Below are 21,317 nucleotides of genomic sequence, written 5' to 3' on the forward strand. Positions count from 1 at the left end.
ACAGTGTGGTCATCAAAATAGGGCTAAAAATAAAAAAATTTAAATACTTTGAATTTGACTAAAATTTTCTCCATTGCATTTTCTTGCATCTGAGTGTAGTAATTGTAATGGTAAATGTGAACTTTTCAGTCCTAGACACTCAAGACCTATTGAGCTTTATAAATAAACTAAAAATATTCCACTCTGTAATAAAAATGCAAATTAAAACATCGCAATAGAATCAAATCGAATTGCGAGATCGTACCGGTCTCTTTCCGCTCCGCGTCCCCCATCATTTGTATCTTCACAATAGAAACTAAAAAACTAAATTTCCTCCATTAAGTCAAAACATTAGACAGTACTGTTAGATACTACCGATACCCATTACTCGCTAACTGTTTTCTTTTTTATTTATATATGGTTATTTCTCTATAATAAACAACATAAGATCATTTGGGTTAGTTGTATCGTAGTGTTTTGTTTATTGCCAAGGTGGTACCGGCGATGTTGCAGCCGTAAATGATAGTGTTGCGACAGTAGCAAAGTAATAACAACGGTTACGGTTAATTTAAATAATAATAATTAATTGTGTTATTGAAAATTGTGTTTTACGTGCCTAGTGTGTGAGCAAAACGTTTGTTTGTTGTTTGTTTTACTATATTTCGGAAATGTTTAATTAAGAATCTTTCCTATATATAATATGTATATATATATATATATATAATATATATATATATATATATATATATATATATATATATATATATATATATATATATATATATATATATATATATATATATATATATATATTAATGTGATATTAAAAGTCAGAGGTGCGCCAAGCAATTAATTAGCTAATTAATTAATTAATTAAACTTATTTAAATGATGCAATTATGATTTTATCACACTATTTAATTCTCTTATCTCAGGGTTATATTCGTGCTTCAATATCTATGCTTTACATATGATAGGTAAGGTCTAAGGAATATCGGAATAATAGTCATATATGATACAAAATTATATATTGAAATAAAATTCACACTCAAATATCTTAAACAAAAAATATCTCATAAAAAGATTATCAAAATTTTGTTCTACGTACGTGAACCTTCAAAATTTAATGTTATACACTATATAAATTAAAATTTCAAATCAAAATTGTTATTCTATATCTCCTGATAAATATTTCTATCTTTTCTGAAGCAATTAAAAAAAAACTTTATTGATAAAGAAAAACTGACGAATGTTAAAAAAAACTATCTCTCTGATGATGAGTTGTCCAAATCCTTGTTCCTTGTAGCCTACACTATCTATTCTTAGCAGTTCCCTAGGTAATCAGCAATCTTAAAACAAATTATTGCGAGCCTCTCGTCTTCAATGATCTCCTTCAGATGCACGTATCGTTCAAAAAAAAACGCTAGCCTCTTCTCCTCTCGATAAACTGAATCTCTCGTTCCGGCCTGAACGGTGACTCTTGGAATATATAAGTAGAAAAGTATGACTTACAATATTTTACTGGATCAGCTTCCGTCAGGATACACTTAGTCCACGAAAACTCACAAACATTCACTTCTAATGCTTACTATCATTTGGGAACCGCCAAAGAACTACGACTGTTCGCTTTGCACCCTTGGAAAACAACTCCTGATCTTTTTTTCCTCTAAAATCTAGCTAAAATCTCATTCATCTATCTCTCCTACTTTTTTTCACTCTTTGCCAATCAAAGTTCGTCATATTTATCCCCATTTAGATAACAAACAACAACCTTAACTACAATTATAACTTTCCTAAAAACTATTAACATGTTAATCGTTTCTACAAATTCTTAAAAACTAACGGAGAGATATAATTTCTAAATTCTACCCTATTGTCTTTATTCACTGTACAAGTCCATTTAGAAAACAGAAGAAGAAAATAATCTATGCATAATCTTAAATTTTGTTTACTACAGGTAATCCAAAGATAATGGACTTTCATTTCTTTGAAATATCTTTCATAGTTTATCAGTTGAAATATTTTGAATTATTATGTTTTATAATTTGAAATATATTAAGAGCAAACCAATATTATTTTTAATAGCATAACAATATATATATATATATATATATATATATATATATATATACACTCATTTTCGCCACATGCCTTAGTTGTTACTCTTTCTCTTTAAATGTCCAAAGTTCAGTTCCTTACATAATAGTTGGTTTTTAACGGGTTTATAGAATGGTATCTCCATTTATTTATTTACAATGCTTAACAGGCGTTGAATGCTTTTTCTTTATATATATATATATATATATATATATATATATATATATATATATATATATAAACATGACTTTCTGTTTTTCAATGTACCTCCAGTCGTTCCATCGTTTTTGTGGTCTTCTAACTCATCGTCTTCCTATTGGGGAACTGTCTCTTGCCTTCTTTACTACTCTATTTGTTGTCATTCGGCTTATATGATCGTTCCATTCTACTCTTCTATTTCTTACCTAGTTATTGATGTTCTCCACCTTGCATCTACGTCGTATATCTGTACTTCTAGCTCTGTCCCATAGTGTCTTGCTATCAATGTTTCTAAGTGTATTCATCTCTGCTGTTTGTAACATCCTTTTTGTCCTCTCTATGTCAGGTCGTGTTTCTGCCACGTATGTCATTATTGGTCTGATGACTGTTTTGTAAAATCTGCCTTTCGTTCCTTTCCCGATATTTTTATTTCTCCATATTGTTTCATTCAGACAGCCTGCAGCTCTGCTTGCTCTATTTACTTGATCTTTCACTTCAGTTTCGAGCTTTCCGTAGCTAGATAATGTGAGGCTTAGTTATTTAAACTCCATCATTTGTTCTGTTATCTGACCTTCCAGCTCCAATTTACATCTTAGTAAATTTGCTGTTGTAACCATACATTTTGTCTTTTTTGGGGAAATTAACATGTTAAATTTTCTGGCGACTATATTAAATTAGTGCTGCATACGTTGTAAATCATCTTCACTTTGAGAGAGTAGTATTGCATCGTCTGCATAGCAGATTATTTTGTTATTAAGTTGTTTTTATCCCATTTGGTATCCTGTTCTAGTTCTTACTTTTTTTATTATTTCATCTATATTCAGGTTGAACAATAGATGACTCAGGGAATCTCCCTGTCTTATCGCATTGCCAGCTTCAATAGGGTCGGTTAGTTCTTCTTCTACTTTTACTTTTATTGTGTTGTTTAGTTAGATATTTTCGATCGTTTTGATTATTCCTAGAGGTATCTCCTTTGCGTATATTAAGTGGATAACGTCTTTTAATTTGACTTAGTCAAATACCTTCTTAAGGTCCACGAAACATAAATATGCCTGTTTGTTATGTTCTAATGATTTTTCTTGCACTTGCCTCATTATAAATATAGCATCGGTGCATGATATTTTCGACCTAAATCCTTGTTCTTCTGCTAGTAATATAATTTCATTCAGTTTATTTGTTATCACTTTGTTTATTAATTTTAGTGTTGTGTTTAATAAATTAATTCTGTAATTTTCCGGATTCGATTTGTCTCCCTTTTTGAAGAGAGGTATTGATCAAGATGCTTGATCTCCATTCTTGATCAATTCTGTTTTGTTCTATTATTTTTTGTATTAGTTTTAATAGTTGTTTGGTCAGATCCTCCGTACTTTAGAAGTTCGTTCGGTATTCTGTTCTCTTCTGATGATTTTCTATAGAAGTCGTGTTCCATCTATTTTGAGAAGCTCTGCCAGTGTTCCCTTTTAATTTGTCTAACTAAAGTATTCGTTTCATTTCTGATTCGTTTAAAGTGGTTATGCCTGTTGTGTTCTGTATTAAAGACTTTTTTCTTTTGTTCACATTTTGTCTTCACTTCCTGTCTAAACCATGGTTCTTTTTTGAAATGTTAGTGTTCGTTTCTTTCCTCTCTCCAAGTGATTCTGTTACTGCGTCAATTATGTTATTTTTGAGTTTTTCCCAGCTTTCCTCGATGTTATCGTTTTCTAATATTTCACTTCCAGCGATCTTCTCTGATATTCTTTTCCTGTATAAGTATTCCGTGGATTCCTTATTTAATTCTTCGACTTTGATTTTTGTTTACGTTAGCGCCGCTCTCTTGGGTGGGAAGTATTTCAGGCCTTTCAGGCGTTGAAATACTAGGACTAAATTACATTTAATATAATACTTATATACAAAAGTGGGATGGCTTTTTGCAACTGTGCACTAAGTTTTGAACCTTTTTTTTATGAGCTTGTCTCTACTGTTCCAGTTTTTCTTCCAAATTACTTTCATTACTTCCTACTGTTATCTGATCCAACTTAAATGAGAATAAATAAGGACTAAGTACCGGGACTTGATGCAATCCTATTTTCACATGAAATTTATCATTCTCTCGCATATAATATGTCCTATGTGCAAGATTGGAAGACTCATGTCTTTCTATTCTGTACAAGAGTCTTCCAATCATTCAGATTTTCTTTTATTTACCATATCCAGGTGCCTTTATGAATATTTCTTTGTGGTCAAAGTAAGTAATTTCATTTACTCTTCACGCCAGTTATGTGCTTGTATATATCTTACCTACCAATATATTGTGTTGAAATCTCCTGTAAAAATTTTTGTATCGTAGGATGGTATTTTATAGAACATTCCTTCCAATTTTTCAGAATGGTTGATGAAATTTCCTTTCACCTGGTATAAATTCTAGACCATGCCGATATTGCGATTCTTAGAAGGAGTAACGAAGAAAGGTTATTTTGGTTTAAAAACCCCGTCACTAGTCGCCTGCATAATTTGGATATTACCAGCAGTTGAGTAAAAGTTGTCTTAGAAATCAGTCGCAAATCTCACAAGCTCCTTAACTAAAATCGCTAGCTCCCGAAATATTTGCTTCAGTTATTAGTATATTGTATTTGTAACTAAATCGTTCGCATCGCATTATTCTTGCATAAATAATATTAAAGTCCTTAACTCATTTGCGACTTCTTCTTCGAACTTCTCTTTACATTCCTGAATCTTCAATTTTTGCAGGTCCAGTTTGTTTGTTCTTTGTTGTCTTTCGTTTCTTTCTTTGTTAACTCTGCATCTAAATTTGGTTTGAAATCAAAGATTGTCTGATCCACAATATGCTCCTCGTCGTGTTCTCACATCTGGGATACTACTGGCTGCCCTTTTGTCTATCAGCACATGGTCGATTTGATTGGTTGTGGCTCCATCTTGTGAGATCCATGTAATTTTGTGTATGTCTTTATGTGGGAAGCATGTGGAACTTATAACCATGTTTTTACTGATGGCAAAATTTATCAAAAACTCCCCATTCTCGCTTGTTTCATTGTGCAGTGGGTGTTTTCCTGTTGTGCCATAGAACTACCACTCTTTGCCTATTTTAGCATTCATATAGTCATTATAATCTTGATCTCATTTTTGGGCGCATTGTCATATACTATCTTTAGCTGTTGGTAGAAGCTTTCCTTTGTATGTTGTTCTTGTTCTTCTCTTGTGCAGTGAATGTTTATCAATGTTAGGTTGAAGAAGTGGGTGCAAATTCTTAACTTGCATATCCTTTCACTGACTGCCTGGAAGTCTATGATTTTTGACTTAAAATCGTTATCCACCTCAAATTCAACTCCACATTCTTTGCTTCCTTATTCCTTCCCACTATATAGAATTGTGTGCGTTTTAGTGTCCCGGACACCTTTCCCCAGCCATCTTGTCTCCTGAAGAGCACTAATCATGAGCTTATATCTTTATATTTCTTGCGTAAGTGTGATTTGAGCTCCTGGTTTATTTAGTGTCCCTCACATTCCAGTTTTCAAATATATAGTCCATGTTTCGTTGCTTGAGTCGTATCTCAAAGTTCTGTCCTTTTTCCCGAGGCCAAGTTAACAGTGTTTTTTTTTTTCGGGAGTGAGTTGTCATCCCACTGCCCAACCTTTCTTCTTTACCCGGGCTTAGGACCGGCAGTGGTGACTCCTAAACTGCTTGATCCGCCTATTTGTCACCATAGGCCGAGTTAGATATGGATTTACTGGTCCTTATTTTGCTGTGAATTATGACTAATATTTAATTATTGTGCTTTATAGAGGAAATATTATTACATATTATTTTGCAGTTTTACAGTTAGCCACATTCTCCGTCGCCGTACTTCACAAACACTTTGAAAACACAATAATCTTCAATATAACAGACTTCGAGCAACCATTTCACTCACCTGACCTGACAGCACTTAATTTAAACATATGGGACACGCTCAAGAATTTCGAATTTAAATCATGAAATACTGGAGAACTACTACAAAAGATAATACCATATTTTGTAATTAATATTTGTAATTATTTCCAATAGTCTGCAAAATGGTTATGAGATTTGCTTGCTCTGCAACGATATACATTTTCAACAAATCCGATATGAAAAACAATAAAAATGTTCCTTTTTCTATACCACTTATTGTGACAAATACTATATTTTTTTTTTCGAAATATTTTCCCTTGAACTTTTATCTCCTTAGTTTATTTTGCAGTATACTGTGATTTTAATGCCTCCGTTACATTTCATATTCACCCATTTTGTATCTATTTAATCGTCCCTCTTTATATCTCTACAATTAATTAAAAATATATTAAAAATCGTTTTGAATTTATAATTTACTCAATTACTAAAAGCCTTTATTCGTTATTGTTTAATATTCAATTATAGAGTGCTAGAAATAATTCTAGTCCACGAACTAGTCCAATGACCCCGATTCTCATCAACATTTCAATATAATGAATTAAAAATGCAATTATACGAGGATCGTCCAATAAATATAAGATCTAATAAGCAAGAATGAAGCGTTTCGACAAAAATATTCTATTTTTGGATAATATCCACTGCTCGCTCAATAAATGTCTTCCAATTATACCCCAAATTAACAATTCTTTCATTGTAGATTCATGAATTGAAATAGCCATTTATAGCACCGATTGTTTTGGAATGAAACGAAATTCTGTTACCGGCGTTCCATTTTTTATGTTTGGAAAGAGATAATAAACCAAATGTAGAAAAACTTCAAAACCTAATTCGTTAATCAGTTTTGAGTTTATCTCTCTTTAGTCCAGGTGTTATCTATATAAAATAATCATTTTTCGCATAAATCGCTTTAAAATATCGCTGTAAATAATAATTTCACTATGTGTGAGTTGTAAAATTTCGGTTTAACTTTTTATTAAAAAAATTATTCAAAAAATTTAATATTGTTCGTCCTTTTTTCGCATATAGTCCAGTTGTCAGAGATTTGACCCCTAAAAATCATACAAACAACCTGAATTTTGCCAAAAATATCAATTTTGGGACTACAAAAGAGATGCAAAAAAGTTTACCACTTTTACCCCAGGGCTTCCCCCTAAAACCGCCCTCGTAAGGGGGTAAAAACAGAAAAAAATCGATTTATCAAGAATCTGTACGCCGTAGAAAAAAATGTTTCAAATAAAAAATGTAGCTGAGATAATTTTGAACAAAAATGTTTATTTATAGATTGAATATATCATAGATTGAACCGTTCTCTTAGAAATAACGCTTGAAGCGACCGGCGATTTGGAATGTCGCTTCCGAGCGCGAAATCAATGTTAAATAAAATTTGTATCAACTCGAAAGTCAAAAATCGACATCTTTTGATCAGAGTGCCCTATAGACAAAAATAAAATGCCTTTTAAAGGTGAAGAGTGCAGCTTTCCTAAACAATTTCTGTATTTTGCCGCAAATAAAGTTGGTTTCCATAAAGCTGTTCAATAAATCTAGGGTGCTTGGTAAAAGAAGTATAAGTCAATTTAGTCAACTTTTCAGGAGAAGCAAAGAATGATAAATAATTTTGTTCTGAAGCTAATTAATTGTCATATCTCCTAAATCGTAGCACACAAAATTGTTATATTTACCTATTTTACTTTGTAAATACTAATCTTGAACGAAGTATATATATTTTTTTAATAAATAGAAATTACAAAAAAAATGTGACATATTATTTGGACCAATGTACCAGATGACTTATACTATTTTGTTTAGCACAAAAAAGCTGTTGTTTATTAAAAAATAAATAAGTAAAACATATTTTATCAATCGCCGGTCGCTTCAATCATTGTTTCTAAGAGAACGGTTCATTCCATACAAAAAATTCTAATAAACGTTTTTGTCCAAGTTATATTATGTTTTAGGGGCAAGCCCGGGAGTTAAAGTGGTAAACTTTTTGCATCTTTTTAAGCGTTCTTAAATTGACATTTTCGCCAAAATTCAGCGAGGTTCAGTGGCATTTTCGTCTCTGATGACTGGAGTAATATATCTCAAAAACTATTGATTTTAGAACAGTTTTGAATAGACATAAAAGTTTTTGAATCGAATTTTACATAAGATAATGCTTATTACAAACCTCAAAAATTATTATGATTATTGAAAAAAAAAATACCAAAAAGCACAAAAAAAAATAGTTAAAAAGATTTATTTTGTGAGCATATTTTCCACGTTAAAATTAAACATAAGGCCTTTATATTCCGAGAAAAAACTCTTTGATATGTTTAACCATCACTCAAAATTTCATTAACATCTATTCAATAGTTTTTGCAATTTTGCCTCAATTGTTGATCGATTTTAACTTTCAAAACGGATATTAAAAGTGCTTCTAAAGACAGAAAAAAAGATGATCGGTTGATTAGAATAAATAATTTTATGTACAAACCATCCTTATAATATATAAATTCTTCCTCTTCTTTTGGCATCATAACCCTGGATGAGTCTTTGCCTGTCTGGCTATATCCTTCCATTCAGAACTCTTTTGTGTCCTTCTCCTCCATTGTCTTATATTCATGGTTTTCAGGTCGTTTTCCACGTCATCCAACCATCTCGTCTTGGGCCTTCCTTTTTTTCTGCTTTTCACTGTAACATCTTCTTTGTCGTTTTTGTGTCTTCTTGTCGCTGAACATGTCCCAGCCATGACAGTCTTTGACTTTTCGCAAATCTTAGAATGTCATACCCTTCATTCAGTTCATTCACCTCGTCGTTTCTCCCGATTCTCCATCTGCCGTCTTCCTCTTGCACCGGGCCATATACTTTTCTCAGTATTTTTCTTTCGTATGTCCTTCTCGAGTTGGGCTTTCTCTTTTTTCGTCATTACCCAGGTTTCACAACAATGGGTTACTCTTTAGTCTAATAATTTCGATGTCATCAGTCTTTTATTATTAGCATAGTATGTACGATTTCCACTGGAAATACATGCATTAATTTCACTACTTACGGAATTCTTTTTCTGTGTCCATATATGTGAAGGCATCCACACGTTCAGTAGTATAGTTGTCTATTGCCATATTATTTTCATTTTCAGGTGTTCTTTTGATGGTCACGTACTTAGTTTTTGTTTTGTTTATTTTAAGGATCAATTTCCTTGAATGTTTCCATTAGTCGTGTCTTGCTTCTACTAATAATGGCGACACCGTCTGCATATGTAGTAATTTGTACTGTTTTGATGTTTATATGGCCGGTTACATTAGTTTTTCTGATGACTGCTTCAAGAACTAGGTTAAGCAACATGGTTGAAATTGCGTCTCCCTGTCTCACTCCCATGTTGATGTTAAACAGGGGAGACAGTTCTCTATCTACTCTAACTGCGGCTTTTGAACCGTGCAACGACATTTTTATGAGGCTGATATATTTTTTTTGGTATACCTAGACTTCGGAGATCTTCCAGTATTTTGTCTCTTTTCACACTATCAAAAGCTTGTTTAAAGTCTATATAGATATTATATAGTTGTATGTCGTATTCATAAGCATAATATATAAATATGTGCAATAAATAAAGCTATTTTGTAAATGCGGTATGTGATTTTTTTAGCTAGAGAGACCTCGATTTAAAAAAAATCAAAATTGGTTAAATAGAAGCGGAAATGATTAAAATTTTTAATCGCTAGTCAATTTTAAAGGCATAAAATCAATTTTGAATTCAGCCGTGATAACAACCGCTCTCTCAGTTACCCCCACCACTACCTCCCGTTAATTTTTGGATGGATGTACCACTTTAAATTGACATTTTAACCAAGTTGTAGCGGTCTGTAACTAATATCAGTGTTTACCCATTTAGAAAAAAAATAAACAAACCATAGATTTTACTTTTATTGTAAATCGTAGTCAACTTTGACTGATCATATCACGGAAACTCACGGATAACTCCGGAACTAATAAACCGATCTTCTTTCTTTTGGAGCGTCTTTCAAAGCACTTTTAATATCTGTTTTGAAAAAAAAAAGATAAACAATTGATGAAGTTGGTTAAATTGTTTATAAGCCTAAAATTTAAACAATTTTTTAAAAAGTTTGCCAGTCTCTTTCAATTCGCGGATTTTGATTTTTCAAAATAGGATTGAAAGCTTGAATGCTCTTCTACATGTAAAAAATGTTTCAAGTATCTAGAAGTTTTAGTTTTAGGTCTTCAAAATTTTGAAAATTACTAATTTTTTTTTTTTAATTTAGATTGTTAAATATTTAATGAAATTTTGTTTGATGATTAAACAATTTAAAAAAATTTCTTTCTCGGAATATAAAGATCGTAACATTAATTCTAGTGTGGGAAATAAACTCGCAAAATAAACCTTTTTTAACTGTTTTTTTTTTGTTTTAAGGTTTGAAACTAGCATTCATCATCATCACTGGCTCGACAACAATTTTTGGGTCTTGGCCTGTTCCAGGATTCTTCTCCATTCTGATCTGTTTCGTGCTTTTTTTCTCCAGTTTTTTATTTTTAAGGTTGTTATATCATTCTGTATTTGTTCTAAGTATCTCAGCTTTGGTCTTCCTCTTGTTCTTTTTCCTACTGGCATCTGTTTGAATATTTTGTTTGGTATTTCACCTTCTTCCATTCTTTCTACATGTCCTATCCAACGCAGTTATCCTATTTTAATGAACGTTATAATATCCGGATCCTGGTATATTTTGTATAGTTCAGAGTTGTATCTTCTTCGCCATATTCCGTTTTATTTTGTGCCCTTATATATGTGTCGCAAGATTTTTCTTTCGAAGGTGGCTATCAACGTTGAAACTAGCATTATCCTATGTAAAATTCAATTACAACACTTTTATGTTTAATGCAAAATTGTTCTAAAACCAATAGTTCTTGAGATATATGCACAAAACGGAGGAAACATATCGAATTTTTAGATTTTTTTTTCATATTTTGTTTAATAAAAAGTTTAGCCCACACTTTAAAACTCACTTATTGTGAAATTATCATTTTTAGTGATATTTTGGAGCTATTTATGCAAATAAAGCTGCGTTATATGCTTCACTGCGTTTATATGCGATTATGAACACATGGTTTCGATTACCACCCCGTAGACTATATACTTGGAGGTCACCACAGGATAATAAACAAATTGCATTAGAAATTAAATCGGCTTTATACGAACCAATGTAAGTTTTAAAAATTCCATTTTGAGCGTTAAGACTTACCCTGGAGCAGATGTCCCATCAGACCATAACCTCCTTGTCTCAAAAATAAAACTGAGGGTAAAAAAGATAATCAAATCCAAAAGTTCTAAGGCGAATACTCAGTTGCTCTAAATAAACGAAATACTTGCTGAGGCTTCAACTTGTATAAATCAAGAAATGAAAAGATTAATATTAGAAACGAAAAACATTGAGAATGTGGAGCAAAATCAAAGATTTTATTATAAAGACATAGAACGAAACTACAAAAGAAAGAAGAAACCTAACCTTGGATAACACAAGAAATAATGGAAATTATGGAAAGAAGAAGAAAATATTGAAACAAAAACCCAGATAAATACAAAGAAAAATATAAATTAATAAGGAACAAAGTAAAAGAGGCTAAGGAAAAGTGAATGATGGATGGATTTTTTCCCATTACTTGTCGAATAGGTATGCTTTCGATTCACCGTCGATAATACAATCACATGGTTCACCATCTATACCCATCATTTAGAAATTTGCATAAGCTTCTGACATTCCTCTTCAATTCTAGTTTTTAGGATCTTTGTATAATTATATTATATCTATACTTTTCTTACCGTATTTATAACTAATACGCAACATGATTAAATTTGGTTCTTTGATTGATAATAGTTAAAGTGCAATATTTATTATTTTTATTAGGTGTGACGAATAACAAAAACTTTAAATGCTGACTATAAACAAACTGTTCATTCTAACAACATTGACTAAAAATTTGATACGAATTTAGTGAGTGTCGTGAACTTATTATCTGTGGTTAACGTTATCGCTTTTGTTATTGCAATGGCATCATTGAAACGGAAAAGACACTACAAGAAAGATACTTCGTATCTGTACGATTTGTATACATTAACATTCGACGAGAACGAGACACTGGAGAGTTTAGACGAATCTGTAAGTAAAATTAGATTTTATTTATTCGAAAATTGATTTGTTAAATGAATAGTAATGATTGTGAAGAGCATAATATATATTATATAGCCAACTGGTATTACCAGTACTTATCATATTTTACTAAGTAACAGTAAAATATGTGGCTACTATGGTTACTTCAATTGACAATTGACGTTATAGTTATTAATTTATTGTGCTTTTGACGTTTTTGTATGTCATTCGACAGTTAAATTTTATACAGTTGGATTGTGGATCTTTACATACGGTCCATGTATACAGACTCAACCAAAAGTCTGAAAACGCCTAATTATCTCTTAAATCGATGTTTTCAATTGTACAAAAACAGGAATACACCTATTTTGCAATATGAAGATTTAAAATTTGATCTTTGTAACGTTGCCAGATTTACCATTTTTCTGATATCAATAATCACTTTGGTTTTTTTAAATATAACATCCTATATATCGTACTGTTATTGAAATCTTTACTTCAATAACAGCTTAACTGTATATACTTTCGATTTTATGTAATTAGAAACATCTTAAAAAGATAAAAGAAAAGCTTAGAAACGCCTAATCGTCTCCATAAATTTTTTGATTCAAACTATGTACCACTAAATGTCAACATAATAATAATTAAAAGTTAAATGTATTGCGAAATTAATGTCTACCTAATCAAGTGTTCAAAATATCCTCCGTTGTAAATTTGACGTTATCCTAAACGGGGGGTAGAATGCGTCTATTACATTTCTCCATGTCTCTCTAGAAATTAATATGGATTCATCTATAATTATTTGCCCTAGCTCTGCAACATTTGCTGGTTTAGTTTTATAATTTTTGCTTTTTAAATATCCCCAATAAAAATAATCTTTAGGGTTCAAATCGGGTGAACGAGGGTTATCGTTCAAAAGCTGGAGAATAAAAATAGAATACTTCTACTTCATCCATGGAGAACAAATAGCAAAAAATTTACCTTAAGGGATATGTAGCTCAAAAAAGATGAAAGTGAAGTAAAAGCTCAACTCATGAACCATATACAATTTAAAACGTTCAATTTCTTTAAAATAAAAACAGAATTAAGTCAGTTTTTAGAAATGTAAATTAAAAACTGTGTAAAGAACAAGCATAAAACGTATAAAAAAACAATACTTTTTCAACATGGAGGACAAACAGAATTCCAAAGATACTGATACTGTTCTATCCAAGAGAAAATTCCTCTAGGAATAAGCAAAACGATCGAAAATATCTACAACACAATAAAAGTAAAAGTAAAAGAAGAACTAACTGACCCTATTGAAACTGGCAGTGTAAATTGGAGGTGAAAAATCAGATAATAGAACAAACGATAGAGTTTAAATATCTAGGCATCACATTATCTAACATCGGAAAGTTCAAAACAGAAGTGGAAGATCAAGTGAATAGAGCAAACGGAGCTGCAGGTTGCCTGAATGAAACAATATGGAGAAATAAAATATCGGAAAAGAAATGAAAGACAGAATTTACAAAACAGTCATTAGACCAATAATGACATATGCGGCAAAAACACGACCTGATACAGAGAGAACAAAAACGATGTTAGAAACAGCAGAGATGAAACATTTGATGGTAAAACACTATGGGAGAGAGCTAGACGTACAGATATACGACGTAGATGCAAGGTAGAGAATATTAAGGACTGGGTAAGAAATAAAAGAGAAGAATGGAACGATCTTATAAGCCGAATGACAACAAATATAGTAGTAAAGACGGCAACAGACGAGACGGTTCTCCAATAGGAAGATGTTCAGTAAGAATACCACGAAAACGATGGAACGACAACTTACTGGAGGCACAGTGAAAAATAGACAAAATGATTTGTCGACATAAAAAGAATAAGAAGAAGATATATATTTAACTTTAGGTAACATCATTTGCAGACGACACTCTCCTTGTTGCGGATAGTGCTGAAGGATTACAAAGACTGATAGATCAAGTAGTTAACATCGGTAGAAAATATGAAATGAAACTAAATAATAAGAAGACGAAAATTATGATCATAAGCAAAAACCAAGATACAGATGCAAAGTTTATGGCAGACAATGAAGTATTGGATAGAACAGAAAAAATAACATACCTAGGATGCAACATCACAGACAGCTGGGATCACTCATACGAGATTAAATGTAGGATCGAAAAAGCAAGAAGTGCCTTCCAACAGACGAAGAAAGTTCTCTGCAATTTAACCTTCAACTTACATCTCCGACTCAAAATCCTTAATTGTTATGTGTTTTCTGTTCTTATGTATGGAGCAGAGGCATGGACACTCACCGATGCGTCTTGCAGACGGTTGCAGTCTTTCGAGATGTGGTGCTATCGTCGCATGCTCAGAATAGCATATGTACATCATATAACTAACGACGCAGTAATGCAACGTTTACAAAAAGAACCTGAAGTCTTGAAATCCATAAAAAGAAAGAAAGTTGGCATACTTCGGGCATATAGCGAGAAATATAAATAAATACAGAATCCTACCATTGATATTAGAAGAGAAAATAGAAGGAAACAGAGGACCAGGACGCCGCCGAATATCCTGGCTTAAGAATTTGAGACAGTGGACAGGTATGACCACCACATACCTATTTCGAACAGCTGCTAATAAAATACGATGGGCCATTATGGTAGCCAACATCCATAGAGGATAGGCACTAACAGAAGAAGAAGAAGAAGAACATCATTCGACCAAGTTGTTTAAATCAAAGTAAAAGATAAATTTATTGTATATTACCAGCTGACTGCCAAGCGAATATTTCAAAAGTTCTAATGATAAAGAAGCCTGGAGGAGCTTTTTTTTAATTTGCCGTTTGGTTTTGGTTTACCAAATAAAAATATCCATTCTTAAGATGTTTATAGTTCATGTTTTATTGTCTTGTGTACAGATATACAGTGCTAGTCAAAAGTCCGTTCCCCCCTCGTATTTTTAAATAGTATCTTACGGCAAGTGATACCTCGTTTAATGAATGAATCTTACAAAAAACTAAATTCCTATTTTTTTAACAGTTTTTGTTTAGGACTTGAGATACTGTATATCAATTAACGATTACATATTTTCTAAACACTATTCAAGCGAGAAAAAATAAGTTGTTCAAAGTAACACAAAACGTTTTCTAAACAAAACTTTAAAACTCTTTTTGCGCAATATGTACAACCTCTGACGGTGTATAATTATATATAAATGATTGACTTCCTTTGAGCTAATTTTAATATTATACCTTTCTAATTCTCCAAACAAATCGCTAAATAAATATTCTTCATAATTTGAGAATATCCCTCGTATTATTAACATTTGTCGATCTGTCCCTGTAACCGCGCTACCGACAGCAGCGCACCTTTACGTAACGTATTGTGACAGGTGTACGATTCGTACATCTTCCTCCCACTCGCTGTAGCGTACGTTTCCGTCGCACTTTCTTACTCGACGCCATAGCAACAGTAAAAAAACAAAACAAAACCACAGACATGTGCCAAAACAAAAGATAACGTTTAAGTTTTTGAGTTTTTCGTCTTTAGTTAATCGGTTTATTTGTGAAGGTTTAAGTTTTTGCTCGTTTAATTGAAAAGTGCCTTTAGTTCCTTGAACGATGTTGGATAATTGGCTGACTAGTTTGAAACATCGAACGAATAATATTTCCGATGCCATAAAAAATAAATCTCGTAAGATCACGCACAATATCAATAGTTTTAAAAATAGTTTTTCTAAGAATAAAACGAGTTATTACACGATAACGAGAAAGGAAGAGGAAGACCACTGTTGGGAAAACGATTATTTAGCACCAAGGGCTTACTCTATGACCACGTTCAGCATGGACTATAACGCCGTAAATGAAAATATGGAATGGTTTCCTTACGTGCCCCCTTCGTATGACGAACAGAATATTGTCGACAGATTTATTAAAGTGATAACAATTGACGACGACAAAGGTTTAGAAGTAAGAATTGTTATTGTTACTTTTAGAAATGTAGTGATCAAGTTGTCCTTCCATTATTTATCATAAAATGTGGTGAGTTTATGATGCAACAGCTGTGATAGTTCGCCAATTATGTGTATTTCGTATAGTTCATGGCTGATAAGATGATCAATCCAACATGAACTTTGATTTTTCATTTATTTATTTACATTTCCAATGATAGTATTCTTATGTGATATGATCCCAAGTATCCTGACCTGTTATTAGTTTGAAATATTTTCAACAATATTCTTCTCTATAAGCTCATATTTGGAAATCATCATATTTCTGCTTATATATTTACTAGAAATTGTGGTGTGATTTTAAATGACAAAAGACAAATCATTAAAGTTTGTGTTTATTTCAACATTATTTTACTATATATTTAAATTGAGGTTCTTTTGTAAGTATTTTAGGATTCCCCTGGAAATGATTAAGTCACAAAGGTGTTTTATTACCAATAACTTTTGTATTAACACTTTTAATATAATATATACTGCTAAATTGATCAAAATTGAGTATCAGATTTCTTTATTTTACATTGGTTATGAGGTGGTTATCTTGTGGTTAGCAAACAATAATATAATGGATATACTAAAAAAATTCCCAATAAATGTCTACATACAAGCAGTAAGTAGGTATATTAAACAGTAATACAATAAAACAATTACATAAGTATATAAAAGTAGGATGTTTAGGGATCTAAAAATGCATTTTTACCCTGCAAGACGTGTTGCATTTTATTATAAATATCTCAAATGTTTGGCAATCAATTCTAGCAATAAGAGCATTGTTAAATAAAACATTTTTACTGTAGTTATTGAAGGCCCTAGGTGTATAAAAGGGTCTGATAAGGAATCAATTTTAATTAGATGTTTAAGATAACTTGCAAGAAACTTATTTCTTCTATAGATTCATATAATCATTGAAGTTTGCAGATGGTGTTAGCCTCAGCTTTAAGCAGTTCTACCCCACTGCATACAAACCATTCCTTAATGTGGTTCTGCAGCTATTTTCTTGTAGCACTTTTATGTTATTTATTATCTTTAGAGTTGAAAATATGTTTACCTAAAAATTTGTAAATGTGATATTTACATTTTTCATTTGTTCAATAATTTGAATATTTATAAAATCTTGCTGACACTTTATTAATAAATATTCGAATTTACATTTCTAATTAAAATAAATTCATTTTTTTTTCTATATTTAAACTCATTTAAGTTATATTTAGTTACATTATATATATTTGTCAGTTCCTCAACAGTTCTCACTATATTCTTGAGGTACTTTTATAAATAAGTTTGAGCCCAATACTGTGCCATAAATGAAGTCGGTTTGTAATGTTTGTATATCATATTTAATCTTTATTATCAATTTTACACTGGAGAAAAGTTATTGTCATCATTTTTTATGTGTCTAGATGCCTCCATTTTATCAATGATCTTTTTCTGAGTCTTATTCACTCGATGGGTCTAACAAGGAGTGTTTTGTTTACTGGTTTATTTGGCTCCATTCCCATAACATGTCCTCTTATCTACTTAGAAAAGGGATTTCTTAGCATTTCTTGTCAGTAATATTTTTCCCGTTCATTAAAACTGCCAAGAGGCCATTTACATCTAATTATCATCTCTGTAAATTGTGGCAATTTGAAACTGCCCTACTGTTAATATCTTCATAAATAATATGAAAAATACTTCAATATTGTTTTCAAAGGGGTCTTTCAGTGAATATTCAAGATTTAACCCCTAGCAATCAATTTTTTATTGTATAAAGACTTTTTCATTTTACATACCAAATAAGTACTTACATATATTACGAAAACCAAACAATTGTGGTTCTGATTAAAATACATTGTTACTCAATCTAATTTCTTTATCAATTATAATTTTTTGAATGTTTTAATTAGGATATTACAAATATCTATTTTAATTTTTATTATTCCATTTATTTCCAATTATTGTTCATGCTATTAACTTTTCTGTCTGTGTGTCTGTAAAACAGTACCCTTTGTGCATTGTTTGCATAAATTACTATTAAATCTATAAAAACTGTAGATTTACTTTTTTAATATATATTAATTTGTTTCAGAGGCGAACAGATCGCGAGGAAATAAGAAGAAGATTGGCAATGGGTTCCGAGGACGACTATTATTCTGACAGACCAGGAAGGAAACCCAGTTTGCAAGCCAGATTACAGAGTGGTAAGATTCTTTCAATAATATTCTATAAATTTTAGTTTTTTTTGTGATAAAAATATAAGCAGTTATTTAGGATCAGGCAAAGGCAGTCATACTTAATTGTACACTCAGATGCAAAAAAAAAACACAACGGAGAAAATTTTGGTCAAATTTAAAGTATTTCAGTTGTTTTATTTTTAGCATTATTTTGATGATTTTTTTAGCACACTGTGTAAAAATTTATAAATTTTAATTTAGCATAGTGAGTTTTTTAATAAAATTTTGTATTTGACTTATTATATGGGGTTAATCGAAAGGTGAAGAAAACCTTGTTTTTCAGTTGCAAACATGTCTTCTAAGTATTAGGTTTTTGGTTTTATGTGAAAATGTAGATTGGTTCATTTTTAGAGCGAAATGACTTTGCCACCCACAATTTACGACTTTTCCTATTACTACCATTATCTTTTGTATTAATTTGTAATACGACGATGGGGGCTTTGGTGACTGATATTGAAGGAATGTCATATCGACATTCCAGAAGCAGTGTATTTAAATAATGATTAAAAGCAACGACATGATCTTGTTTTAATAAATAATGATAAAAATAACAAAACATAAAAAAAATATCTGAATACTTTGTATTGCCTCTCCTAGCCTCTATAACTGCCTGATATAAATCGGCTCATGCTGTGTATGAGGTTGCGAATATCATCTTGCTGGATATTTTGCCATTCTTCTTCTAGAGCCAAGCGAAGTTCGTTAATTGAGGCTGGTGTGACTTCGCGACCTCAAATATTTCTACCAAGCATGTCGTGCTCTATTGGGTTCAGATCTGGAGAACACGCTAGCCACTTCATTTTATTAATACCAACTTCCTCTAAATATTGCGTGACACACATTGCAGAGTGGGGTTGCGCATTATCTTGCATTAATAGAAAATCATCGTCGATATATTGAGAAAAGGGAACTATGTGATTCGCTAAAATTTCCTCAATATACCGGTGTGCAGTCAACGAACCCTCAATAAATACCAATTCAGTGTGAGCCTCTCGGGATATTCCTGTCCATACCATCACCGAACCCCCTCCATGGCTAACGCGGGGACTGAAAGCGCACTCTGCACTCGTGGAAGTAATTTGGGCCCAGTTCCTGGTCTGCAACTTTGCAAACCAAAATCATGTAATCTTCGACGAACTGTAAAGACACTTACACTATAGCCTCGAACCTCTTGAAGCTGATTTCTTGTTTGCACCGCTGTTAAATGACGATGTCGCAAAGCATAATTGTCATTAACATTTATTACTTTTTTGAACTTGCTGATTTGCTGACAAAAGTAAAATAGCAGTAACAATTAGCTACATTCACTTACCTTCTATGACTATGTCACTGGACTCTTATACTTTAGGTACCTCGTAATTCCTAACAAATTACAAAGATATGAACAAAATTATAATCTCAGTAAAATCAATCTATTCTACCACCTATTAAGCCTAAAGAAATTTTCTGTGTGCATAGGTAATGTTACATAGCAAATATTACTCATTTTAAATTTTTATACAAATATTTTTTGTATGAAGTATTTTTATAATACCCTCTTTCTGACACGCCACTGTTATGTCATTAAAAATTTAGCGCGCCGTTCATGACTCTTATGGATTGTTTTGTAGCTTTCGACTGCGATATTTTAAGTTTCAGAAATAGTTTAGAAATAATTTAGATGTTTGTTACACAATTTGTAGAGAAGATGTCACTAAATTTGCATGTTGTTATAATTAGTAGAATATGGAAAACACACTAAAGAAATAAGTAAAATCTAGGTTTTCTGTAACAGCAAATATTTTCAATAAGCACTTTATTTTATAAACATTACATTACACAATTTTTTTTATACAGTGATACCTCGACATATACGAGTGTAATTCGTTCCGTAATCGTGCTCATATGTCAAATAGCTCGTATGTCAAAGCAATTTTCCACATTAAAATTAAGTGAAATGTCATTAATCCGTTCCCGTCCCCAAAAGAACACGTTAGTTGTTTTTGTTAAGTGTTTTTAAATAAGAAAAATGTGTTTAAAATAAGAAACATTTATTTATAAGTATCAAAAAATACATACATATTCTGTAAAAACATTTTGCAAATTTTTCTCAAATTACGGATACCCAACATCGTTTTTATTTATTACAAATATGATAACTATTCTGTTCCGATAAAAAATGATAAGCAAATTTTCACAAAACAAAATAAAATAAAAATCTAAGGGACATTGAAGAGTTAATAACCTTTTTTTCTATCTGAACGGAAGAGTTATCATTTTGTAATAAATAAAAATTATGTTCGGTACCGATAATTTGAGAAAAATTTGCTTTTGATGAGTGTAAATGAGAAAATTCCGACGCTGAAAGACATTATTCACGCGAAGAAAAATCAATCTTCTAGTTCAAGTGCAAAATTTCTTTTTGGAATGTTACTCCTATTATACATTGTTCTGAAGCTATTTTCTTGTGGCATTTTAAATGATTTTTTATATTTAAATGGGAATAAGCCACAATTAAAGGTTAAAATACGTTTATTGACGTTTCAATTTCCACTTCGGAAATCGTTCTCAAAATACAAACATTAGTAAATTAATTTATATTTAAATGGGAATAAGCCACAATGAAAGGTTAAAATACGTTTATTGGCGTTTCAATTTCCACTTCGGAAATCGTTCTCAAAATACAAACATTAGTAAATTAAACAAATTTTGTTTTTTGTTACTTAGTAAAAAAATTCTTCTAATAATTTAATTTTATCTGACTCATCTATATTGAC

The 21,317-nt window shown here is 31.4% G+C and overlaps 1 protein-coding gene across 5 annotated transcripts in view; it reads left to right on the forward strand.

The window, feature by feature from the left end:
• Positions 1-21,317, forward strand: part of Schip1 (Schwannomin interacting protein 1) — an 879,380-nt gene that overhangs the window by 789,681 nt on the left and 68,382 nt on the right. For all 5 annotated transcript variants that reach the window (XR_011951179.1, XM_072534085.1, XM_072534086.1 and 2 more), the window contains one exon: positions 18,417-18,528. Coding sequence is in view for 4 of the 5 variants with exons in the window: in XM_072534085.1 (XP_072390186.1) it covers positions 18,417-18,528 (112 nt within the window). In the remaining variant the exon portion in view is untranslated. The remainder of the gene's footprint in view (positions 1-18,416; positions 18,529-21,317) is intronic.

This window comes from Diabrotica undecimpunctata, chromosome 6 (assembly GCF_040954645.1).
Source record: "Diabrotica undecimpunctata isolate CICGRU chromosome 6, icDiaUnde3, whole genome shotgun sequence".
NCBI lineage: Eukaryota > Metazoa > Arthropoda > Insecta > Coleoptera > Chrysomelidae > Diabrotica > Diabrotica undecimpunctata.